Source organism: Balaenoptera musculus, chromosome 7 (genome assembly GCF_009873245.2).
Source record: "Balaenoptera musculus isolate JJ_BM4_2016_0621 chromosome 7, mBalMus1.pri.v3, whole genome shotgun sequence".
Classification (NCBI taxonomy): Eukaryota; Metazoa; Chordata; class Mammalia; order Artiodactyla; family Balaenopteridae; genus Balaenoptera; species Balaenoptera musculus.
The window spans coordinates 75,128,884-75,156,527 of NC_045791.1; the positions used below are offsets into that span (position 1 = coordinate 75,128,884).

At 40.8% G+C, this 27,644-nt stretch overlaps 1 protein-coding gene and 1 pseudogene across 2 annotated transcripts in view; one reads left to right on the forward strand and one right to left on the reverse strand.

Annotated features, from left to right (window-relative positions):
- The window catches only part of ANKRD44 (ankyrin repeat domain 44), a 325,239-nt gene that overhangs the window by 183,590 nt on the left and 114,005 nt on the right, over positions 1-27,644 (reverse strand). Inside the window, 1 exon segment of the mRNA XM_036857992.1 lies at positions 19,950-20,033. Coding sequence (XP_036713887.1) covers positions 19,950-20,033 — 84 coding nt within the window.
- LOC118898073 lies at positions 12,247-12,765 on the forward strand (annotated as a pseudogene). The gene has a single exon (XR_005020615.1). The product of XR_005020615.1 is annotated as a 40S ribosomal protein S12-like (transcript).

Below are 27,644 nucleotides of genomic sequence, written 5' to 3' on the forward strand. Positions count from 1 at the left end.
AAGATTCACATCAAGAACAATTTCTAAGGAAGCATTGTGCATTGCTACTTCATGGATGAAACTCACCAGAATGGATCTATGAATAGAGGTTTTGGGAAATCTGAATCCAGGTAATGCTTTTAAATAATTCCAAACCAGTTCTTATATGTCCTAGTTTATAAACATCCTCTTATTATCCGATAAGCATGAACTATGCTTGGTTGCTTCACCCCTGAGAGCTGGGCAAGTAGAAGAGGCTGGAAAAATACTTGTTTATCACATGACTGGCTCACAGCCAAAGCGAGAATATCCTTGTCATCTGTTCTAATGCAAAACAGCCAGCTCTTTCCCTAAACCAGGCTCTTCTTCCCAAATTATCCCCGAGGCAGCATGCAAGCAAGGCAATCTCATTCATATCTAGCATTCTATTAAGCAGAACATGAATTCAGCAACCTGTTTCGTATAATTCAAACATTCAAGATCTTTGCAATGATGACTCGCCTTTGGAGCCCTGAGCTGCCATGTCAGAAGTTCAACTATCGTGTAGGGGCCGAGAAGTGAGGAAGCCCAGGCCATGTGGAGAGCCCACGTGGAGGTGCTCAGGCCGACATCCAACGTCAACTGCCAGGCACGTGAGTGAAGACATCTCCAGATGATTCCAGCCCCCATCTGTCAAGTCCCCCCAGGCTGACAAGTCTTTCCAGCTGAGCCCAGACACCATGGAACAGAGAGAAGCTACCCCGCTGTGCCCTGTCTGAATTCCTAACCCACAAAATCCATGAGCATAATACAATGGCTGTTTTATGCCACTAAGTTGTGAGGTGGTTTGTTACACAGCAATAGTAACAGTCTCTGTGAGGTTCTGAAGTGCTCTCTGAATTATTAGAGAAAGACAACATTATGCTTAGTGTTAAATGGCCTTATTTGTTTTCTAATTCTGGGCTACCAGGCAACCATTGATACACAACACATAGAGCAACTCTCTAATAAGAGTATTTATTAAACCCCAATATCATTTCTCTTGTGTACCAGCAAACAGCCAATTACTATATTTGCAGAATAACTGGCTGTGGTCACTTCACTGTCCCCCTGAAAAATAACTGTTTAGTTCCCTCCTCTCTCTCTGAAATGAGCTGCCTCCTCCTCCTGCAGCTCTTCCCCTTCTCTGTTGCTCAGGAGTCATTCCTGGCACCTGTCTGTTCCTTGCCCCTCACACTTAACCCATCATCAAATCTGGGGTGATCTACCTCCGAGATATGCTGGGAAGAAATCCACATCTCTCCACTGCTAACAGCCACAAGTAATCCCTGTGAGTGGCGCCCCCTAGAGCTCATGAGTACGTGGCCGCCTGATCACCGCCACTGCCCTAACCCCAGGCAAATCACCTCTACCCTGACTCCAGCTATGGTCTTCCTGCTGGTCTCACAGCTTTTACTCTTCCCCTTACAATCCTTCCTTCACACAACACCCAGAGTGACTGTTTACAATAGTCACCAGAACCTTTCGCATTTAGAATTAAACCCAAACTGCCTCATTCAGTTCCAGTGACCCGGCCCTTCCTTGTCTCCCCTCCAACCTCTTCTTCTTCCACACACTCTCTCTCTCTCTCTCTCACTGTCCTCCAGCCATCCTGGCCTTCTTTCCATTCCCAGAACTTGCTACTCTCCCCCCCACAACCCCCCAGGGCCTTTGCTCGTGGCTTTATCCAGACTGATACATCATCCCCATCTTTTCATGGCCCCCCAGTTTCTCACGGCCAGTCTCAGCTGAAATGTCCCTGCCACCTCAGAGAGATCTTTCCCGACCACCTTTTATTGAGTATCATAGCACACACACTGCTGGCTTCCTTCACAGTAGTCTTCTCAATTCATAGGGACCTATGACTCATTTCCTTTACCCATTTACTGTCTATCTCTCTACTATACTGTAAGCTCCTGAATGCCAGGATCATCTCCAGCACCTAGCACGGTGCCTGACACAGAGCAGGTTTGATCGGTATCTCTTGTATGAGTACACTAACTTGTATACTGTATAGCAGCGCACCTGTGGTACCACCCCCATCCCCCATAACTTTTGTTTCCTTCCAGTTTGAACATGGACTAGTGGTTCTCAAAGTGTGGTCGCCAACCAGCATCATCAACATTGCCTGGGAACTTATTAGAAAAAGAGATTCTCAAGCCTCACCCTGGACCTCCCAAATCAGAAACTATGGGGGTGAGACCCAGCAACCTAGTATTTTAACAAGTCCTCCAGGATTCTAATGCACACTCAAGTTCAAGAACCACTGCCACAGACTATTCCAGAGACTCTCATTCTACAACATGATATCCCAAAGTGTAGGTATATCCCATTGGCTCTGAGCGTTGGTTCCAGGTGTCACATTAAAAAAAAAAAAAAAAAAAAAAGTAGGCATTTGAAGCCAAATAAATTTGAAACACTGTGTTGAAGAAAGTTAAACAGGTTTCCTTATGGCAGGAATTCCCAGAGCCTTTAATATAGCAATACACATTGTAAATCACTAAAACAAGGAAATTTGCAGTAGAAGTACTTCCCAATTTTATTTAGCCACAAAATATCTTTTTTTCCCCTTCTAAACACTAGTCAAATTTATTGTGGCCTCTGAGAAACACACCTTGGAAAATGTTGTCATAATGTATTCTTCCCCGGAGAAAATCGTTCTAACACCATTCCAATTCCTTGTGCCCACAGCGATATTAATAACGTCTGAGTCACTGGCGGTAACTGCTTTAAGGTTTTTGCATCTTTATCTTTTATGCTCTTTCCTAGATTTGAAAATAAAAGCGTACTATTAAGCACGTCTTCCTACTGATTTGTAAGTATCCATAAAAGGAAATCTGATCTTTGTTAAAGCCTGAAATGTTTATAAAGGCAAATATGGAGGGATAGAAATGGTGGCAATTTCAAGTTGAATTAGAAAGAGAGCAGAGTTTAGTCTCTTGTCCTGCACTGGAGTAGGCAGCAATGAGATTCACTACTTCAACTGCAAGAGAAAAAAAAAAAATGGTTCTGAAGAACCCAGGGGCAGGACAGGAATAAAGACACAGACATAGAGAATGGACTTGAGGACAGGGGGAGGGGGAAGGGTAAGCTGGGACGAAGTGAGAGAGTGGCATGGACATATATACACTACCAAATGTAAAATAGATACCTAGTGGGAAGCAGCCGCATAGCACAGGGAGATCAGCTCGGTGCTTTGTGTCCACCTAGAGGGGTGGGATAGGGAGGGTGGGAGGGAGACGCAAGAGGGAGGAGATATGGGGATGTATGTATATGTATAGCTGATTCACTTTGTTACACAGCAGAAACTAACACACCATTGTAAAGCAATTATACTCCAATAAAGATGTTAAAAAAAAAAAAAAAGTCCTCTAATGAGCATCAGAGAACCAGCTTCATGTCTGGGACTCTAGGAGAGCCCTGGTTTTCTTCCCCAGTTGAATGGGGGAGGGGAGGAGATTCTCTGATGATGGAGTGGAAAACTGCGCAGGTGACTGAAAAATTATCGGTGCCAGCTGACCATCAGTAACCTTGAGAAGGCTAAGCCAGCCTGGAAATAGGAAGTTAAAATATTCATGCCGAACATCCAGTGTTTACTTAATCAGGGCTAATGATTAGCTTCTTAATGAAATTTTACAAGCTCAGTTGGACACAGAAAACATTTGCTTCCCTAAAAGCAAATAGGTCTGTTTATACTGTAATCAGACATTTGGAGCACAGAAGACCCCCAACCCTCAGCAGTACAAAGGCGATTCTGTTTGGAGACTTCCGACCTTTTTACAAAGACAAGGGTGGTCAAAGTGTGATGGGAAAGGGAGGATGGTGAACAAAAAGTTGACCGTGAACACATCTACCACATTCAATGGTTTTGAAACCGCAGAATTTAATGCCACAGACTCTAACATAAACTGTGAGCATTTGCGCTAAACACAGCAGCTCTCACGTACAGGCGTGGATGACCAAAGGAAGTAACATAGTCAGCAGTGACTCCAGAATGTGCTTGGGAGGGCTTTGGTGTGACAGTCTAGCTGGAGCCGCTTTTGCATTTCAGGCCAACTGTTCTTACTTAGGTTATATGTAAAGTTCAATAAAACAGAGACAGGGAGGGATGAATAGGCAGAGCACAGAGGATTTGGGGGATAGTGAAACTGTTCTATATGATACTATAACTGCAGATACATGTTCTTATACTTTAGTCAAAACCTACAGAATGTACCACACCACGAGTAAATATTAAGGTAAACTGTGGACTTTGAGGGGAATGTCAATGCAGGCTCACAGACTGTAACAAATGTACTACTCTGTCCGGGGATGTTGACAGTGAAAGAGGCTGTGCATATGTGGGGACAGAGGGCATCCTCTGCTCCATTTTGCTGTGAACCTGAAACTGCTATTAAAAATAAAGTCTAGGGCTTCCCTGGTGGCGCAGTGGTTGAGAATCTGCCTGCCAATGCAGGGGACATGGGTTCGAGCCCTGGTCTGGGAAGATCCCACATGCCGCGGAGCAACTGGGCCCGTGAGCCACAATTACTGAGCCTGCGCGTCTGGAGCCTGTGCTCCGCAACAAGAGAGGCCACGATAGTGAGAGGCCCGCGCACCGCGATGAAGAATGGCCCCTACTTGCTGCAACTAGAGAAAGCCCTCGCACAGAAACGAAGACCCAACACAGCCATAAATAAATAAATAAATAAAATTTTTTAAAAGTAAAAAATAAATAGTCTATTTTTAATTCAATAAAATAAAAAGTTTCTAAAGATGTTTTTAGTCATACTTTATATAAGATTGAGAAAAGATCAATTGCCCAAATCAAAAACTACTGTCATTATTATTACTGGCAGCTTGAAGAAGGAAGTTGATGAAGATGGTGGGTAGGTTTAAAAGCTCTCCCCCCATCACCACCCTCACACCTGCCCATGCACTTCCTGGCACTGTTTCTGAGGGTAGTAATCTATTGCTCTAAGAGTCCTGGCCACACAGGGAGCGTGCAGTAACAGGACGATTCTACTTCTATTGTAGCATTGACCATTTCCTTTGATAACGTGGATAAATATCTGTCTCAGCCACCTGATTATGTGGTCCAGGAGGACCAGAACCTTATTCTATTCATCTTATAGTCCCAGCCCTGGCACAGTGCTGGGAACATGGTAGATGCTCAATAAACATCTGCTGATTGAACTGAAGTGAAACAGCCGCGGTTAGATAGTTAATTTAACTGCCAAATATGTTTTAAATAGTGTTTTTAAGTATTCAAGTTTAGTAGGGTTCGGGGACATATACCAATCGAATTTAAGAAATGCAGTAACAGGACCTGTTTTGAAACTGATAAATAGCTCATTAAATCTGACTGTATCTCTAGAAACAAGACATTCATGGGACAGCCCGGATGGATTTTTATGAGCAAAATGAAAAACAGGGTCAATCGTGTGATCCTTCTAGAACACTTTCACATTTAGCCAAGGTCTACTGAGTCATTATTCAAAATTATGGGTGATAAATCTTCCTTAACTTTTCCAATTGTACCTATAATTATATCTGCAAAATGCTTTATAAATAAAGCTTTGTCCTCTAACAAGTCTGCTTTTAATAGGAAGCTTGGAAAGGGAATATTTGAATGTGTCTTAAAGAAAATCCAGGCACTGCAGTTAATCTGTACCGACGTGTGAAGTCAAGTTGTCATGCTGTTGCAAAAACAGACTTCCCTGACATTTAGAATCTTGTCAAAAGCCAAGAATTCTGAATATTACTTTAGGGCAACTCAATATATTTGTTCTCAAGTTTTCTCTCCTTAGGAGAAAAGCCATTAAAGGTTCTCTAATACGGGAGAACTATATATTGAAATATGTGATTTATCTCTGAGGGAATTCTATTTTTTTCCAGCTTCACTGAGATATAATTGACAAAAATTTAGATATTTGAAATATACAATGAGATGATTTGATATAGATATACATTGTGAAAAGATTCTCCCATCAAGTTAATTAACACATCTATCACCTCACATATTTACCTTTTTTTTTGTATTCCACATGTAAGTGATACCCTGTGGTATTTGTCTTTCTCTGTCTGGTTTATTGCACTTAGCATAATGTCCTCCAGGTTCATCCATGTTATTGCAAATGACAGGATTTCCTTCTTTTTTAAGGCTGAATAAGATTCCAATGTACATATATACCATGTTTTCTTTATCCATCCACCCATGCATGGATACTAAGTTTATTTCTACACCTTGGCTACTGTAAATAATGCTGCTATGAACATGGGAGTGCAGAGATCTCTTCAAGACAATGATTTCTTTTCCTCTGGATATAGCACAGAAATGGAATTGCTGGATCATATGATAGGTCTATTTTTAATTTTTTGAGGAACCTCCATACTGTTTTCCATAGCAGCTGCACCTGCTTACATTCCCTCCAACAGTATAGAAGGGTTGGTTCCCCGTTCTCCACATCCTCGCCAGCATTTGTTACCTCTGGTCTTTTTGATAATAGCCATTCTAACAGGTGTGAGGTGATATCTCATTGTGGTTTTGATTTTCATTTCCCTGATTAGTAATGTTGACCATCTTTTCATGTACCTGTTGGTCATTTGTATGTCTTCTTTGAGGGAATTCTAGTTTCTAAGGTACAAAGAACAAAATCACAATTCCTTGAAAAAGCTACTGTTATAATTAAACGTATTCAACGGTGAGTAAAATTAAGTCTCTAAAATTACCATTAACAATGATTTTACTTTTACAAAGAGTGCAAGCCTTATTGGTCCCCCTTCTAACTTATTTTTTTCTAAATGTATAATTTAATAAGTTTTTTTAAAATTTTAAAAATTGTGGTAAAATACACATAACAAAATTTACCATCCTAATTTTTTAGCCCATTTCTAGGATTTGTACAATTGTTACCACAGATCAGATTCAGATTCAGAGAGTTCCTGACAAAAGAAGGGTAATATAGCCATTATTAAAAGGCTGTGGACCCACTGTGATAAAATCCTAGAAGGAATATTGTAGGAATATGAAATATATGAAGTAAATTCTTGTGGGCATGTATCCACATAGATAAATCTCGAACACATAACGTCAAACAAGAAAAAGCAAGTTACAGAGGATATAAACAGCTTGCTTAGTTAATGTATTTAAAGATACACAACACCATCTTTTGTTTTGGCATCTGTGTACACACATGCACACACAGAGATTTAAAGGTATAAATAAAATTAGAGTATATAAAGACAAGGATGGGAAGGGTATTTAAACTTCAGGACAGTGGTTCCCCCTGGGGAGAGAGACATGGAGGGAGATGATGGGTCAGGAAGCCTAAAAGAGGCTTCATCTCTGTTCATGTGATCCTAGTTGATGCCAGATGAGGGTGATTCAATGGGAACAAAGCCATGTCCCAGCTCTCATGGAGCAGACATGCTAGACATGCTAGGAGGGAGACAGACAGAAGACAGAAAAATGCACTGTATATGTCAGGCGGTGGAAGTGCTAGCAAGAGAGGTTAGAGGCTGATGAAGGGAGCCTCTTTTACAAAGGAAGTTCTGGGACGGTGTCTCAGATAAGGTGGTGCTAATGCAAAGACATGAATGACACAAGGAGCATGTGTTTATATGAGGAAATCTCTACAGCTATAAAATTTCATTTTGTTTTTTTAAGTAAATATGGCAAAATGTTAACATTTGTTCCATTTCAGTAGTGGGCTCATGGTTGTTTTCTGAATGTTTGAAATTTTTCATAATAAAAGAAACAAGAAGATTAAAAAAAATTTAAAAAGCCCACTACTGTCAATTCTTGAAAGATTACAAGGAAGGATGTCAGACATCTCCAGATCCTTTCCAAATGGAGTGTCTTGAGCCTGTGACTGCAGATCCTGTTTCCTTAGGGATCCTGCACACATCGGGGTCCCCTGAGAACAGTAATAACTCCAGTACTGGACAATGCTGCCTGGCCTTTAGGTTATACATGCTTGCTTGCATACCCATCCACCCCCCCGCCCACTAATTGATCTATCTATCCATCCATCCATCCATCTTTGCCTCCCAAATAAAACAAAGGCTTGTTCAAACACAGAGTGTTCCCTGTTTGAAAGGGAGAGGGCAGATGATAAAGAGACAATCCAGCACATCTGTTTTAAATAGAGGGAAAGGCATATACACAAAGTAAGTAGGGACACAAGATGTAAAGCAACATGAAGCATTGATGACAAAAGACAGGACCTCTAAGAGCTGGAGGGGAAAACACACAGTGTCTGTACTGGCGAGCTAAGAGAGCTGCCATTTACAACATGCTCCAGTGTCACCCTTCTCCTTCCCTCCTCCCAAATAGAGGGATATGGTATTTTAGTGATGTTATGTTCCCACATGCACAGCAAAGCGGGAAGCGGGGAGGGAATCACAGCTACATGGATCTCTCAAACTCTTTTTTGGAAATAACATAAACTAACTAAGAAAATGTGAGAAAGCATATGGGGTGTCAGCTCTAGTGCTACACCTCTAGCAGGTATTTAATAAATATTTGGTGAATGGATGAATGTATATGTGGTTGCCTCACAGTCATATTACATAAATAATGTAGTTTCTTGGACTCAGAGTATTTCCCAGGTCACAAAAGTCTTTCAAAGGTCATGGCAAAGACTGTTGGTTTGCCCCAACATCTTTCTTTCATAAAAAACAATTCTTTTTAGCCGAGTACATGAACATATGATGAGGTTCTAGATAATGCATAAGCAATCGTTTCCTTAGTGGAAGTGTCCTTGGGGTGGGGTGGGGGTGGAATCCCCTTCCTCCACCTTCCTGCTATCTGGAATTTGGATGTGATGGCTGGAGCTCAAGTGGACATTTTGGACAATGAGATGGAAGCCACCTACCAAGGACGGCAGCACAAAAGGAGACAAAGACTAGCTCCTACCATCATTGAGTACAGGCAAACCTTGTTTTATTGTGCTTTGCTTTATTGCATTTTTCAGATACTGAGTTTTTTTTGTTTTTTGTTTTTTTTTTACAAATTGAAGGTTTGTGGCAACTTTGAGTTGAGCAGGTCTATTGGTGCCAGTTTTCCAGCAGCATTTGCCCACTTCATGTCTCTGTGTCACATTTTGGCAATTCTTGCAATATTTTGAAGTTTGCCATTATCATTATATTTGTAACGGTGATCTGTGATCAGTGATCTTTGATGTTACTACTGCAAAAAGATTATGACTCGCTGAAGGCTCAGATGATGGTTAAGCACTTTTTAGCAATAAAGTATTTTTTACTAAGGTATGCACATTGCTTTTTAGATGTAATGCTATTGCACACTTAATAGACTACATTATAATGGAAACATAACTTTTATATGCACTGGGAAACCAAAAAATTTATGTGATTTGCTTTATTGTGATACTTGCTTTATTGCAGTGATCTGAAACCAAACCCGCAGTACCTCTGAGGCATGCCTGTACCACGCTAGTCTTGGGACAGTCTATCTCTGTACTTGCACACAGGAAATAAATAAACTTCTATTTTATTCAAAACCACTATATTTTAGTGAAATAAGCTTTTATTTTACTACAAGCTACCATTTTACTATTATCCATTTTCTCTCGAATGCAGCCAAATCTAATCCTAACAGATATACACATAGCATCTCTCCAACCAAAACCTTATACAAAGTTTGTTATCATACTCATTTTATAGACAGGGAACTGAGCCCAGAGTAGATTAATTGACTCAAAAACACACAGAACCCAAGGCTTCTGCCTCTGAGCTAAACTTAGTACTCTTTTCCCTACACCACAGTTGCCTTTTGGTGTGACTGATAGGGATTATGTACCAACAAATAAAGTATATCAAGCAGGGACATATAAGGGTTGGTTGTGAAGGTGTTACATCAAAAATTCTGATCAGGTGCATGTTGGAGAAGGAAAGCCAGGAAGGAGTTTAGGAAGGGGCTGAAGGAGAAGGAGAATGTGGCCTGTGTTACATTCAGGGTGACTTCGGAAAGTACATAGCAAGAAACCCACAGCTGCCCTAGACTGACTGCCAGGAACATCTCTTTAAGCAGAAAGTTGGCAACTGACTTGACTACAACCAGCTATGCAACCTCCTGGGGGAAAAAATCCCACCCAGCCCCACAGGCTTCTACCCTAATTAAATAAAACACACATTTAAGCTCTTTGCATTTCTTTTCTTTTCAAGTCAGTTGCAATGATAATACATCTATAAAACTACAAATGGAAAGTCCTCTGGCTGTCATAATTATATAGTTATTTAACATTTGAAACCAAAAGCAATATTTCCTTGGTAAAAATCACAGCTGACACAACTAATTGATCTAAAATATATGTTATATCCTTTTAATTTGCGCATATCTCTTAAGAACGATCTGGGCATGTGGTTATCTCTGCCCAATTCATTTTAAATATGAGTTAGCTCTTTTCAACAAAGCTTTAAATTTTTTTTTTCTGATTATGAGTATATTCTCATTATAAAAGAAATTAGAAAATAAAGAAGCCCAAAAAGTACCTGGAAACTTTCACTTGATTTTTACCCTAATCGAAACTAGCAATCAAAAATTATTTTTCCATAATTTATGATATGACATGTGGTTCATAAACCTAAGTAAAAAGACATGAAATTATATGATACTGCCCTCCAGAATCTCAGTCATACACATTTCCAGTCTTAAATGCCAATGAATGGGGTCCCCCCTGAAATTCCTCCAAAGAAGGAAGCATGATGGTAGAAGAAAAGGACTCTACTGAGATGCCAACATCTCCCACCACCACGAGAAAGGCCCCTGTCACGTAATAAAAGGCGGGAGCACCTCTCTGCTTATCACTATGGGTAGTAAGTACCACACCATTGAAGTATGCGCTATACTTATTCAAACAAATATAACAAGTGCATTTTAGCAGTCATATCCTTATACTAAATATGAACCACTTTGGAACCTGGTTTGTTGGCTTTCTTGTGCATGTGGCTTCTTGATATAAATGTATTAGTCTTTATCATTTATCAACACAATACTTGGTCAGTGTAAAAAATCTTAATAGCACACAAAGGAATAAAGAAAACAGCGGAAATCCTACTACCCAGGTTCAACCATAATTAACCTTTTGGACCTCTTCTTAATCTTATATGCACACATGACATATGCTGTTTAGCAACTGGCTGTTTCACTCAAAAATATATCTTGAGGGACTTCCCTGGTGGCGCAGTGGTTAAGAATCCGCCTGCCAACACAGGGGACACGGGTTCGATCCCTGGTCCGGGAAGATCCCACATGCCGCGGAGCAACTAAGCCCGTGCGCCACAACTACTGAGCCTGCGTGCCACAACTACTGAAGCCCATGCACCTAGAGCCCGTGCTCCACAACAAGAGAAGCCAGCGCAATGAGAAGCCTGCACACTGCAACGAAGAGTAGCCCCCGCTCGCTGCAATTAGAGAAAAGCCCGTGTACAGCAACGAAGACCCAATACAGCAAAAAAAAAAAAAAAATAGACCTTGAAGATCTCACCCATCAATAAATATATGTAATAGGTAAAAATTGATACAAATCACCCCTTTAAAAGATGGTATGATATTACCACATATGGATATACTGTAACATATTTCAGAAATAAACTACTGGTAATTTCTAATCTCCTGTTATTATAAACCACAGAACAACAAGCATTTTTTGTATATATAGTTGTCCAGTGATTTCCCTTAGGGTAAATTCCCCAGCGTGGTACTGTTCTGTCAAAGGATATACTCTGTTGAATGTTGATACAGATGTCAAACTGCCCTCCAAAGGCTAGTACAAATCACACTTTCCCCAAAAAGGCATCAAAGTGTCCCTTTGTCTACACCCTCCTTGAGATCTTATTTTCATCTTTGCTGATTTGACAAGTAAATAATGGCACCGTATGGCTGTCATATGAATTCTTAGATCTCAGGTGAAATTGAGACTGGACACCCTTTCATATACGTGTTGGCTATATACAGTTTCTTTGGTGAGTGGCCTCTGCATATTCTTTGCCCATTTCTCTATTTGGGTGTTTATCTTTTCCTAAATAATTTGCAAGAGTTCTTTATATATATGAGGAACATTAACACTTTCCACATATATTGTACATACCTTTAGTTTATCTTTTAACCTTGTTTACGGAGATTTAATATACAGAAGTTTACAGTTTTTATATATTCAAAGGTATCTTTTCCATTATGATGTTTATCTTTGCTATTATGCTTAGAAAGTCCTCCCTCACACCAGAATTTAAAAAGTATTTCCCCTCTTTCCCTGCCGCCGCCGCGGAGCCGCGCGGAGGCGGAGGCCTGGGTGCACTCAAGATTCGGCTCCACCCGTAACCCACCGCCATGGCCGAGGAAGGCATTGCTGCTGGAGGTGTAATGGACGTTAATACTGCTCTGCAAGAGGTGCTGAAGACCGCCCTCATCCACGATGGCCTAGCACGTGGAATTCGCGAAGCCGCCAAAGCCTTAGACAAGCGCCAAGCCCATCTCTGCGTGCTTGCATCCAACTGTGACGAGCCTATGTAGGTCAAGTTGGTGGAGGCCCTTTGTGCTGAGCACCAGATCAACCTGATTAAGGTTGGTGACAACAAGAAACTAGGGGAATGGGTAGGCCTCTGTAAAACTGACAGAGAGGGAAAACCCTGTAAAGTGGTTGGCTGCAGCTGTGTGGTGGTCAAGGACTATGGCAGAGTCTCAGGCCAAGGATGTCATCGAGGAGTACTTCAAATGCAAGAAATGATCAAATAAAAAAACTGGGCTCTTGTTCCTCCAAAAAAAAAGTATTTCCTCCCTTGTATTCCATTACTTTCATCTTTTTATTTTCTACCTCTAGAATTTATCTTGGTATAAGAAATTAGGGAAGGATTCAGCTTTTTACCAGCCAGTTGTCTCAACACCATTTATTAAATAATCCATCTCATTCTAGTAGTTTCAAATGCTTCCTTTATTTTATACCAAATGACCATAACACTTGAGTCTAATTCTGGACTCACTATATCTGTTTCACTGATTTGATTGTCTATTCCTATTCCAGTAACACATTGTTTTAATTTCTATACTTTTGTAATTTGTTTTACTATATTTGGTGAAATTCTCTCCTCACCGATTTTCTTTTTCAAGAGTTTCCTCATATATTTATTCCTCTGGATAAAGTTTAGAATGATCTTGTCAAGTTTCCTCAATCCAAGTCTTACCACCAAAATCAAATGCACTGAATTTATACATTAATTTCTAACAAGTGAGTCTTCTTTCCATCTGAGAATGATGTAGCTCATTTATTCACATTTTCATCCTTCCCCCAAACTTAACAGCTAACGTGGAAAACCATAACCCTTTATCCTAGAGATGTTCACATTTTCAAGCTATTTACAAAGTACATCTTTTAATTCAAGACTTTTTTGTGCTGTAAAAATGTCTAGCAACTGTAAAATAATACTAATGCCATTATACTTGGAATTTTTCCATAGCTCCAAAATACCCATCTCTACTATCTGGAGGGTGCACGTCAAATACCCTTATAAGATTTCTCTTTCATGGAGGATGGCTTTCTGGCCTCCAAGGCCAGTGCTGGAGAAATGGGGCCTCAGCTGCTAAGCGCCCCGGAGGGCAATTAGGAATGATGCTAACCAGACCTGCCTTCACACATCGTAAATGCCCTGAAGCCACATCACTGCAGCTTGCTCAGAGCCGTCTGGAGTTCATGAATCATTCTCTACAGGACATAGGTCATGGCTTCCAAACCACAGCCCCACATCCTGGGCAGTGGTCCAACAAGGAGCAGGGTGACAGTATTGCCTGGCATACGCTGAGAGATGGGCACCTACCCTCAAGACAAAAAGCACCCCTTCCAGAGCTGTGAAGGGGCTGCCAGCCTACCCATGGGCCAGGGAGCCAGAAGTGCTGTCCATGCTTGCAGAACACGGGTCACTGCTCTCCCCAGAACCCCGGACCCTCTGCTTCAGGACCATGCTTTAGATTTCCAGATGCAGGTGGCCAGAGAAACCTTAACTGTTAAATATTTGCCAATCTCATCCACAGTTAGCAAAACGGTGGCCGGCAAGCTGGATTTGGCCCACAGATGTGTTTTCTTTGGCCTGAATGATGTTGGATCATTTTTTTGGAACCAACATTTAACAATTTAGAGACTTCCTGTATTTTCTCTTAAAAACTTAAGTCTGGGCCACGCTGCGCCTGCATTCTTGTGCAGGAACATTCAGTGAGAGTTGAGAGGGTCATCACCCCCAGTGACAGTGTGCTTCTGTATTTATGGAACTTTGCTTTGGGGGTTGTCCCCCTACCCTTGCTTGCAGCCTCCTTGCTCCCAGCAGTTTCTGATTTAGGTCTAATTTAGAGGGTGTACAGGTCTCTAAGCTAACAAAACACCTCAAGTCTTTATCCCCCATATCAAATTCCTCATTAAAAAAGAAAAAATCAAGTAAGATATATGTAGGTGAGGGAAAATACACAAAAATCTAGAAGTTTAAAAGCCCGTGCTCTACAGTTTGTATTTCTCATGTTCTCATGACATGATAGAATGAAGCTGAGAAAAGTTTAGAGAGGACATTAAATTTATCACTCAAAGTTCTTTAGGTAGAGTCAGATTGCAGCTTTCTGGATGGATTCAAAAAATATATTCTATTTTTAAAAGAAATAACGCAAATTTCCAGTTATAAAATAAATAAGTCATGTGGATGTAATGTACAGCATGGTAACCATAGTTAATAATACTGTATTGCACATTTGAAAGTTGCTAAGAAAGTAGATCTTAAAAGTTCTAATCATAAAAAAATTTTTTTGTAACTATGTATGGTGTATTTTTTGTACGTATAGTAACACACACGAGAACAAATTATAAACTTACTATTGATAATTTGTCTTATTTATTGAAAAAAATCCCCTCATCATACAATGTTGATACAGTTTCTTTTTTCTCACTTGGATCTTGAGACTAGCAGGCCACCATCCCCTGAATTACTGTCCGTAGTCAAGAACCACAGCTTTAATGCTTTTCTTCCCTTTTTTCACTTTAAGTACTTTGCTAACATAAGCTTAGCTTTCATCTCAAGATTTATTCTAGTAGATGCACACATCATCCCTTCCTACCCTGGAACTGAAGAGAGTAAGCAAAATGCACCAATATACTTGGGCCAGATCCTATTATGGCAAATAATAAACATTAACTGCTTGGAAAAATCTTTTTTTTTTTTTTTGTATAAAATAGATGCATTAAAATAATCAACACAGGGACAACCCAACTGTGAAAAGGCATTTCTGATAAACTATTGGGACAAAATAAAATTGAATATGCACTGGATATTAGGTGATACTGAGGAATTATTGCGAATTTTATTTAGTATGACAATGATTTTGTGTGTGTGTATATGTGTGTGTGTGTTCATTATCTGTTAGTGATACTTTAAAAATGAAATAAACTCCATGGGTTTGCTATCGCGTGGGACTTACAAATCTTAGAATTGTAGTTTTTCACAGTTTTAAGAGACTGTAAACGTCACCTAGTCCAGGTATGGGAAGAAGATTTCAATTTATAGGCCAATTCCAATTTAATAGTGCTGTCCTGAGAAGGAATTTAGGCCTTTAAGACTAAGAGGGGAAAAAGAGGTCATGAACCATTAGCAATGCCAGCCAAGGGCACAAGACAGGAGAGTGGGGCAATGTCTGTTACTACTACTAGCTACCTTTAGAATCTCTAGTCTAGTGGTCTTTCAGGGAACTTAATACTTGTCAAGTCAACTCATTACTTCTTTAGACAGTTCTATGAAGTTATTTCTTATATTTTGACCTGAAATCTTATTTTCTGCAGCTGAAAACCACGAGACATATAAGAAGAGCTCCACTTTAACTTGACAGTGCTTGAACTATTTCAGACAGTTCTCCTGTCCTTCCCAAGTCTAAAACATCACCAGTTTCTTCAGCCATTCCTCACTGGGCATGGTTCCTTCCCTGTCTTCACCACTCACTATTGACAGGCACCGATTTGTCTCTGTCCTTGTTTCAGTGCGGTGCGTGGTAAAATGGTCTATTGATGTCATGTTGTCAGGACATAATCCCCAAAATGCCTTTACTGAGTTCAAATTTTGGCTTTCAGACTCTCTGCATTCATTTAGACTTCACATGCTCCACCTCAATTTAATTAGTCTGATGGAGGCTTCTAAATCTTTCTATTATCAGCTACAGCTGGGTCAACTTCAATGGCTTTCTCAGAACATATAACTGTCTTCCCACCTTTCCAGCCCCTGGCACCACCGGCCAGAGAAACCACAAAAAAGACTCAGAGTACCCTTCCCGATCCTTCAGTGGCTCCTCAAATCTATCTACAGATTTTCAATCTTATGAAGAGAACTTTCAATCTTACAACTGAGAACTGAGGGCCACTAACTAAGCCAGAACTATTTGGCAACTTGTCCTCGTTGGCAGAAATGAAAAATAGGCAACCACAAACTGGCTCAACATAAGTAATAAAGCAGGCTTAGTCATTCACTCAGCAAGTGTTGCAAGGACTGGACTGAGCCACTGAGCAAATGAGAATGAATGACACAGCAATCATGTCATCAAACACATAGTTTCTCAAAAGTAAAACACAGACATAAATAACTCAAGTAAAGTGATCAGTGAGGTGTAAAGAGCTATGGGAGTTGGGAGGTGGCACAGAAGGCAGCAGAAAGGAAGTTGAGAATCAGGCCAACTTACCAGAGGAAGTAGTAGGCCTGGAAGGAGAGCTGGGATCGGAACAGTGGAGAAGTGAGAAAAGAATAAAATACCAGTGGGTTGAGTAATTTGGTTTGGTTGATGCATAGGGTCCATGAATACTACTACTGGGAAGTAAAGTTTGGAAAAACACAGAGAGGCAAAGCTGGATGAGACTCTTCCTCTATCAGGATCAGCTAATCAAAGGGTATTTATACCAAAGAACAGGCAACCCATCAAAAGATACAGAAAGGTGGGGAAGAAAAAAGAAGGCAAAAAAGTCAGAACCTAGGGCAGAAAGGAAGAATCAAGTGAATAAATAGGGATAAAGAGAGAAAAGCAAAAGGTGAGAAGGGAAGACAAATACTGTCTTCCCACTAACAAGAGGCTCCTCCACGATTTATTTCCCTTCCTTGACACTGAAATGTACTGGAGCAGCCTCTCTTCTATCCTAAAATGAAACTCTAGGCTTAGATTTCTAATCCTTATTTATCTTCCACCTCCCTATGCCCTTTATTAACAACCACTTCCCCTAAACTGCCTAATCCACCTCCCACAAACAGTCCCTGTGACTGATCCCTACGGAGTGTTGGCAAAGGAAAATCATGAGATGAAGAGGACAGCTCAGTGTCTCCAACACACCTGATAACAGAGTAGGGGAGCAAATGATCTTTACGCTCACCTGAGAGAAGGGAACGGGAGACATGAAGAGGGAGTCTTAAGAGGTGAGAGTGGTGGAAAGGGGCTGTGGACCCAGAAAAGCCACACGATCAACATAAGGAACTCAGGCCCCCCTTGTGCGTGTTCATTCACTCATTCAACCACTCATTCATTCATTTATTCCTCTCCTTCCCTTTATCCCACCTTTTTCTGCTGCCACACATCCAACAGGCTACAAATACAAATCAACTTCCTCAGTAGTCTCATTAGTCCCTCATGATTAGGCCCCTACATAGTGTCCTGGATTTTCCCTCAGAAATACACCAAGGTGTGATTTCTCATTTGTTGCCTTCTCTGCCATGATGTAAGCTCATGAGGGAAAGAGCTATCTTCTCACTGCTGTATCCCTAGCACCTAACACAGGGTCTGAACTCAGTAAATAACTGTCGAATGAACAAGACACTGTACAGACAAGTAAGAGGTATTCCCTAGAATTATCTAAGACCAAAAATTGGTGTGGCCAAAATTGCTAATTGTTCACCCAAGTCCCTGTTCTCTGACTCTTTGGGGCCACAGCTACACTAATTTCCCAACCTCCCTTGTAGGTAAGTTTGGCACGTGACTGAGTTCTGGGCAGTGGGACGTGGGTGGAAGTGATTAAGTCACTGCCAAGCGGACCCATAAAAATCCTCCCATGCTTTGCCTCCACACTCTTTTTTCCCTTCTGGTTGGACTAGAGACAAACCCCTTGAGTGACCTTAGAAGCTACATGTTGATACCTGGGACTCTATGTGGAAAAGAGCCACCCCTCTAATCTGTTCATAAGAGAATCAACCTTCTCCTATGTTTGAGCCATCAGACACTTAGGAATCTACGTGTTCAGGAGTAAACCTCTCTAATTCAGTCACACAGTTAGGTGACAACTCAAGTTAAGCTCCCCTAATCTTTACCAGCCAGCGGCCGTTTGTCACTTTCCTAAGGAGAAATAAAGGCCATTCAGAGGACAGTACAATCTTTCTTGGGATGTGTGACTGAACAAAAGTCCTGTTTGCTCACGATCATCAGGAAAAGCCACAAAACAGGCTGGGCAAATTATGGTGATGTCAGAACAATAGATGATCAGCTTCCTTGCCTCGCCTCCTCTCAGAAGTACAGGGCCCCGCAGGCCCTGCACAAGGGCCCAACTGCCTTCTCAAGTAGTCTGGCCCTGTCCTCATCTGTGCTTACCTTGCAAAAATGTCACAGCACATTGCTCCGTTGTTTTCAGTGCCAGCTGGCGAGAAGCGGCCCAAAGCTTTTTCAAAAAGCCACGGCAACCTACACTGCCACAGAACAATGGCTGCACCAATGACTCGCCTTCTGAATAAAGCATTCAGCCGACCGGATAGAGATGCAACCTCAGACAGAATTCATTTCCCGGTGGCAAAGCTCTTCTTACCCTGACGTGTCTGACTCTGTTGTGCCTGCCGAACACTAGAGACTTCAAAGAAAACTCCTCTCCCCGATGGACTGGAGCACTTAAGTAATTGAGTTACATTAAGAAAATTAGTAGCATGTACTGTACATAATTGCCTGTTTAATCTAGGTCTAGAAAACTATTAACAGGGTAAATGATTGACTAACTCTTTTCACCTTTCTTCATTGCAGGTTTCTCTATTTCAAGAACTTCCAGATCCAGTGGTTCTTAATCTTTGGGGGGTCATAGACCCGTTTAAGAATTTGATGAAATGCCTTGACCCTTTCACAGAAAAAAATATGTCCACAAGTGCACACACATATTACATACGATTTCAGGGTGCACACAGAATGCCAAGTCCATCCACTGATCCCAGGTTCATGGACCCTCCAGAGCAGAGGGCAGCAAAATTTCCCTCTAAAGGGCCAGAGAGTGAATATTTTTGGCTTTTCAGGACACATACTGTCTCTGTCACAGCGACTCAACTCTGCTGCTGCAATACGAAAGCTGCTCTGCCCGTATTCCAACCAAACTTTACTTGTAGATATCAGAATTTGAATTTCATCGAGTTTTCCTGTGTCACAAAATATTCTTTTTTCATTCTTTTTTCGGCTATTTAAAAAATAAAAACCATTCTTAGCTGGTAGTCTGTACGAAAACAGGTGACAGAGCATAGTTTGTCCATCCCTGCTGTAGGGCAAGGGTTCTAGAGGTACACATTTTCTGTCTCTATTTTCACTAACTTCTAATGGAAACTCCACGTTTCTTCGCATTATGAATGCGGGCAGCAAACCTCAGTAGTGTCAGCAGAAATCACATTCATACCACATTAGAGTGGTAGCAGGTAGCACAAAATATTCATCAGGCTCACCACTATTTTTAAATTATGGTCACTATTTGATCTCCTACTGTATCTTGCCATTTAAATGTACTGATAAACACATATATTATTGTAGGAAAAATTTGATTTGATAACTGAATTTCAATATAATTGATTTCCATTTGAACCCTATATATTTTATTTAGTGCATTTAAAAACAGAATTCTGAGAAGCAGGACAGGGCTTTCACCAGACACCAAAGAGGTCCATGGCACAGAAAAGGTTAAGAGGATCTGAGCCGGCAAAGCCAGAGCATCTCCTACCAGAGCATTCACATCTTCTGTTTTGTAGATGAGCATCCGTATCTCCTCTGGATCACCGCTGAAGATTGCTTGGACCAATGGTGGCTGTAAACACAGGAGAATTTGAATTAGAACTATAATTAAATAATTGGATTGCATTCAGATGCAGATGGCTAGAAGATATGTTCCCCAAAAAGTTTATTCAACAATTATCAATTGGCAGACAAAGATGAATATGGCTCAGGCTCACCCTCACTCGAAGTCTAGTAGGGGGTGTATTTGCATAAAGAATTAACTATAATATGATTTGAAAGCCATGACAGACAGTCACATCTAAGCTGGGGCTATGAGAATAACATGAAAATCACCCCTAGTTGGAGATGTTCTTGAAAGACCCTTAAATTACCTATCAAGGAAACTACCAAATCTATGCTTTTGTGCATAGAGTCCCCTGTCCTTCCGCCATCTCTCATTAGGCAATGTTCCCTGGTCCCTTTAAACAATTCTGTTCCTAGAGGATGTTAATGGCCACGTTTCTGGCCTCCTGAACACTTCTTTGTCAATGTTTGGACAACACTTTAAATCATTCCTGAATGCTTCCCATAGCTTTAGCCAACAAGCACTGAGTGTTTTAGAGGTGATTACTTCCCATCTACTTAACGTAAGCGGTTATTCAACGCTAACATTACTGTTTGTCATCTGTAGTAGAATAAAAAAATAAATAAATAAATAAAAATTTAAAAAAATAAAGTAAGTGGTACAATGGCGGGGTGGGGAGCAAGAAGGGAGGCATTACTGAGCAGGTATCGTTGAACTCACCTATATTAAACAAGACCCAACATATGGTAGAAGGATTTGTAAAGCTTGATGGAAACCCGGCCAAAAGAGAAACTGTCTCTGCTTGGGTGGTAGGGTGAGAAGAGTATCCAGAAAAGCTTCATGGAAGGCACCTTAATGAATGGGTTTGAGTGTGCAGACAGGGAAGGAAGGACATGTAGGCAGAGGGACCGTGGTGTGCAAAGGTGTGGGTATGCAAATCCATGTTACAAATGCTGCCATCAACCTGGTGACCAGGGTGTGGGGGGAAAAGAGGAAAAGGCGTGGGCTCAGAGGTTGGTGTTGGGCTTGCCCACATGGTAAAGGATCCTGTTCAAAGCCAGTTCTGCCACTTGCCAGCTACATGTGGTGCCCACTTCCCATGTGTAATCTGGGGCCGAACATGATCTTCGCTGCCCAGCCCTTCAAACGGTTGGTATTAGGAACAAATGAGATAATATACGGGAAAACCCTCTGTAACTCTACAACCCTACACAAATAACAGATGTTTTCACTAAGAAATGTTTATGATGCCAATACAGGCTATTTGACTATTTTTTTTTCAAACTTTAAAAACCTTGGCAATAACACACACACACACACACACACACACACAAACACACACACACACTTACTTACAACTTTTGGAAATATTTTAGTCCTAGTAGGCAATAGGATGATGGCAGTTTCTCAAACTTGTCTGATGGTAAGAATCACCTGAGATGTTTGTTAAAACTGTATTCCCAGATCCCTTCCCTGGAGATTCTGGGGTGGGATCTGAAAATCTAGATTTTTAATAAACACCCACTTAGTTCTTGGGAACTGGAGAGCACTGGCCTAAGGTGACAAGGTTAGCATTATCTGCCTCACCCTCTCCCTGTGCAATCCATGTGAGACTCCAAGTCCTGATTTTCCCTACAAACTTTCTTTTCTCTTTTTTAACCTTCCTGTTGCCTCTCTTACATGTTTTGATGGTGTTCCTTGTTATTTGGGGGGACCAATATAAGTATTGTCAGTAGGAATATAGTAAGATTCCCTGAGGAAACATTATATAAAAAATGTTAAATTGCAGATAAATATTTCCATATGCCAGGAATTTGTCCACAGTTTTCCCTCTGCCATCGAAGTTTCCAGTGAGTGGACATTTGTATCTCTTTATTGTCCCCAATACTCTCTTAATCCTACCTTCTTGCCAAGGTGTATGATTCAAAGATAGTTTCTCAAACTGCCAACAATTAAGTAGCAGGAAAGAAGTATTGAAAAGAATGCAAGTTTGACTAGTTTGGTGTCAGCTGGCACTCTGCCCAAGACAAGGACATCCTTCCCACACTTGCTGACTACCTGCTAACCACGTCTCCAAGCTATCTGCCCCATGGCAAGGACCATATTTCATGTAAAACAGGCAGTCACACAAAGTCAGGATTTCAACAAAAATATTGAATCTTGTGTATCTATTTCATAATTCTCTATCTGCTCTGCTTGTGGTCAAATGCCTGTGTATACTTTTCCGCCTTTTTGAACCTTAAGAGAAAGCAAATAACAAACCCCAATAACAATGGAATGACAAGCAGAGGCAGACAAGATTTTAGTGTTGAGTCAACAGTGGTCAATCAACAGTTGAGAAGTTAAGATTCTGAGACACAAACCCATCCCAGTTTAATGCACCACTAGTTAGTCACTTTAAGGAAACAGAGCTAGGTAAGCAAAGCCTCTCTTCACTCATGAGTCTAAGGAATGCGTGAAGATATTCAGTCCTCACACCCCTCAAGAAAGACAAGGGTTCCAAGCTATGGCTGGAATGTTCCCAAGGAGAGCCATGCTGTAATGCTGCCAGACAAAGATGCCAGCACAGTCCTTCTTCAGGGAGTGGTATGTGGAACTTCCCAGTCCTGGTCTCTTAGACTGTTGGAAGGGTATCATCAGTGCAGAGAATTCCCAGCAGAGAATGGTATGCACACTTCCCCAATGCCTCCCAGCTTCCCTCAGCTAAAAGCTGCTTTGGGAAGCACTGTCAACGCCCAGAATTCCTAGCATCCATTGGGAAGAAGCTGAGCCATTGCTGTAACTTTTCCAAAGCTGCAGTCACATACATATATGAATATACCCACACGTACATGCCTACATTTGCACATGTATGTACACATCTGTATCTACATTCATGTGTGTATACACAGAGATACATGCTGATTCACGCACGAATCCCTCATACTCCCTGTGGAATAGAAAACTGCCGGTTCCCCAAAGCCCGAAGTCTTGCTAAATGGACATCTCCACCCCAGCCGGGCTGTGCGGCCACTGTGACATCACTGTCTTCACAATTGTTAATCCAGGCATTATGAGATTCCAAACCAGAACTTCACAGGTACACGCTTTGCTTGAACGGAAGCCGTGTGTCTGCATGGATGTAGTTCTTGAACTAAATTTCTGTAACTCTTGAGCCAGTGGTATTTAAAAAAAAAAAAAAAACCAGTACGGGTGTTTCTTTTTTTCTCCACACTCCCAAATAAAACATGCCCATAGAACACTTTGGCATCCCCTTTTGTTGGGATTTTAATCGGATCCTGCTCTTTTATTTTTCCCTAGGTAAACACTTGCCCTGAGAATAAATATTTTGAAAAATATTTCTAAATACTGTCGCTATTACATGATTTTAAGAAAGGGGGGATATTCTAAATACAATATTCTTGCTCATAAGTACCAAGTACTTATATTCTGTTGACTATTAATTTGGCGATCACTGTATCTTTTACACCTTTTGCCTTGACCTTGATAAGGCCTTACTTGCAAAAGAACAGAGTCCTAAGCCTTGGCATGTACAAAAATTTTTTAGAAGTTTCACACATTTCAACACTAGCATATACAAAATAGGAGTGCTTTGTGTGCAAATTTGAATAAACACACATTTATTACAAGGGTCAAAGTTGTGAAAAACAAATAGTGGCAGGAAAAAGAGATTCTGATGCGGTGAAACCATTGGTTATCATTCCCTAAAGAAACTTAAATTCTTAAGAAGAGATGTACAGTAATTTCAGCTTCAATTACTGGAATTTTTTTAGCATGTTTAGCAGCTGTACACTGGAAATGACTGCCATGTGCTGTGGATATTGGCACAGTCCCTCATGTAGATCGAGAAGGTAGAAGGATACTTCCTGGGCCTACTTGACCAATGGCCCAAGTGGGAGTCAACATTCAGATGGGACCAGTCCCTGTCTTTCAATATCACCAACGCCCAGCACTCTACCATCTTTGCCAGGAGTGTTAACAGCTGCCTTCTAGAGGTGACTGTCTGCCAGGCTGATGACATCTGACCCCTCTAAGACAGAAGTGCAGAGCAGAAGCCGCTGGAATTTGGCAGCCACTATGAACGAAGTAGCCAACCTTGCTGACACTAGGAACTGAAAATGTTATCAGCAAAAAGCCAATTTTGCTACCCACATCCCCTATCAGCCCACTCAATGCAATATTGTTCTGTTTTATTCTCAGTCTTTGAGAACAAACTAGGAAAATATCCAATTCCCCAAAATAAGATGCTAATAAATCAAATATGTACTGATAACAGTGTTCTCAAACTTTGAAGTAGAGTTACAATTCCACTAGGGGGAGCAAGATGGTAATTTGTTACCTGGGAGATAAAGAGTAAATGTTCAGGTTGCGTAATAAGGTAGCTGGAGGATCCACTTTATTCAAGACACAAAAGAACTTAAGGGGCTTCCCTGGTGGTGCAGTGGTTGAGAATCCACCTGCCAATGCAGGGGACACGGGTTCGAGCCCTGGTCTGGGAAGATCCCACATGCAGCGGAGCAACTGGGCCCATGAGCCACAACTACTGAGCCTGCGCGTCTGGAGCCTGTGCTCCGCAACAAGAGAGGCCACGATAGTGAGAGGCCTGCGCACCGCGATGAAGAGTGGCCCCCGCTCGCCGCAACTAGAGAAAGCCCTCGCACAGAAACGAAGACCCAACACAGCCATAAAAATAAATTAATTAATTAATTAATTTTAAAAAAAAACCCAATTCAATTATTTCCTCAACTGCACTTTTAAAAAGTGCTACTAGTGGCATCAGATATGCCACTGGTTTAGGAATAAAGCCCATCGGGGGTTCTATGAAGAAAGCACAGCTGGTTTAGAGGATCCACTCCATCCTGCCCTGCAATGAGGTCGTGGGTCACCCCTCCAAAATCTCCTAATGAAACCATCAATTTGATTTTGGCTAAAACCACTGTAGAGTGCATTTCACTTTCTCTTTGTCAGAGCTGCGTGTTCTTTACTAACCCTTTGGCTTTGGAAGATAAACAGAGTGATAGATGCTGTCACTGAGCATCTGGAAATACAGTCCATGGTAAGAAGTCCAAGAAGATGCTCCTGCATTACATTCCAAATTCTTGGTGTGTTGCTTGTCTTTTTCTGATTAGATTGGGTAATTAAAGACTCCAAGTCTAAAAGAAAACATCTTGCATTCTAATCAGGAGTGGGTGTTGGGAGTCAGTCAATAGCCAAGAGGGAAAAATGATATTCCTAAACATCTGTCCACACTTAAGTATTCTGAGTACAGAATGTCATTAAAGCAGGATGGGAGCATGTTATTAGTAGCTAATAGCTGATGCAGCAATAATCTGGCCGTATGAAACCATCAACGTATATGAACATGTTGAAACACTTCATTAGGTAACAACTGGTTTTTGCGTGAGGCAGTGCTTACATTTTTACAAAAGGATAATAAAAATTTGTTCGAGTCACTAGATTTAATGGACAGAACTTGTTAGCTCTACTCATGTGGCTCCTGCTGTGTGATCCACTGAAAGGATGCCATTGAGTGCTTCCTGAATATAGATCATTCTACTTGGGGAGAAGTTCACTCCATCATAGAAAGACAATGATCATCATAAAAATCAAAATCTGTTTCCCTTAAGAACTGTACAAAATATACTGAGTCCTCATAAACATTTTTTAATGCAAGACTACATGTCTGAAAATGTCTCCTACAAACCGTGCTGCAGAGTGTCTATAATATTCCCGATTATTAAAAACAGAAGAAGCATAAAATTCCAAGTATCAGTAATACCCTCCCTATATGTAGCTATTTATTAACTTTATACTTAAACATTGTGAAAGAAGAACTATATTTAATCAGAAAGTGGAAAAATTAATTATCTGACCTTTTCCAAAATGAAAATAACACATAGGCATTGACTATGATATAGTTATTCAAGGACCAATTATTGTTTTTGGAAAATTCACATCCTGTGTCACACCTTCCTTTCCTGAGATCCTCCTTGGCTATTTCTCTGCTTTTTAAGAGCACTCATTAGCACCTTCACCAGAGGAGAGCTGGTCTGAGGGAAAATGAAACCCAGGCATGCCAACTTTGCTACTAGTTATTCACAAAAGATTAGGTAAAAGGAAATGATGAAACAACAGTATCGGTTAGCTTGAAATCTGGAAGCAATGTTGACTTTACATACCTGAGATCTCCCTCTTTTTTTCTGCCATAGGAGGGAGATTCCTCCTATGTTTGGTATCAGATTGACTTGGGATTAAATCTTAGCCATAGTTTCCTCATCTACAAAATAGGGCTATTGTAGCCATTTTATAAGATGTGTTTAAGAAATGACATCATATATGCAGTGCCTCCTGTACAGGGCCAGTGCTCAATAAAGATAGTGATTAGTGTTGATTTTGAGGTAACAAGCTCAAAAACTTTCATAGACAAGTGCATTTAAGTCCATCCATCCTACAGTAGGAAAAATAAGGGATCCAGGGAGATTTCCTTAAAAATTACAGAGCATATAAATCAAGTTGGGATTATAACCCACTCAACACCACCAGTAAAGCAGAGGGGCCCATCACACTGGGGAAAAAAGCGTTTACATACAGGAAGGGGAGTAAAAATCACACTGAGCTTGATTTGGCCTTTTTTACCCTGGCCAACCTCAAAAATGTTGCACAACCTCTCTGTACTCAGGGGTCTAATCTATAAAACCAAAATAACAGCAACTCACCTGAATAATACATCATCTCTCTTGACTAATCCAGCTGTGCCGCATATTTATGTCCACTGGATGGGACGTGAAATCATAATTTTACTATTTAAGGTTATTATAAACAAGCACGATTATACTTTTCCTTTATGCTCTCCTTTATGCTCTCTCATAAAGGAGATTAATCCCGTTTGGAGCTGTGAGGGGGTCGAATGATTTGCCTGTTAGTGGCAAAATTGAGACTAGGATTTAGTTTTCCAGATTCTCCCACTTTAGTACTTTCTCTCTCTCACATGTCGTGTTAATACAATACAATAAATACAATACAATACAATTAATACAGAATATATTATATATAATTCTTAACCAGTAATTCTGCCTCAATTTCAATGAACTTTCTATGGAGAAATTTACACCTAACAACTCACTAAGGGAAAATGCTACCATATCTATTCTATGTGTGCGTGTATACACCGTATAGTGACGATATATGTATATATATTTCTAGATACAGTCACTCCTAACAAAATAACTAACAATAAAACAATCTTGCCAAAAGTTAGAAAACAAATAGCTACAATCTTTCAAACTTGGGGGGGGGGGCGGTGGCAGTCCGTGTGGATTGAATTATCAGAAAGGAGACGTAGGTATTAAGCTGGATTTTGATTGAGACTGTGGAGAATATCTTTCATGCTGGAGGATAGTAGATGATGAGGTTAGGAAAAAAAAAAAAAAAAAAAAAACTGGGTTAGGGAAAGCTCCACGCCAGCAGAAGGAGATTTTTGTTTGTTTGTTTAACATCTTTATTGGAGTATAATTGCTTTACAGTGTTGTGTTAGTTTCTGCTTTATAACAAAGTGAATCAGCTATATGCATACGTATATCCCCATATTCCCTCCCTCCTGCGTCTCCCTCCCACCCT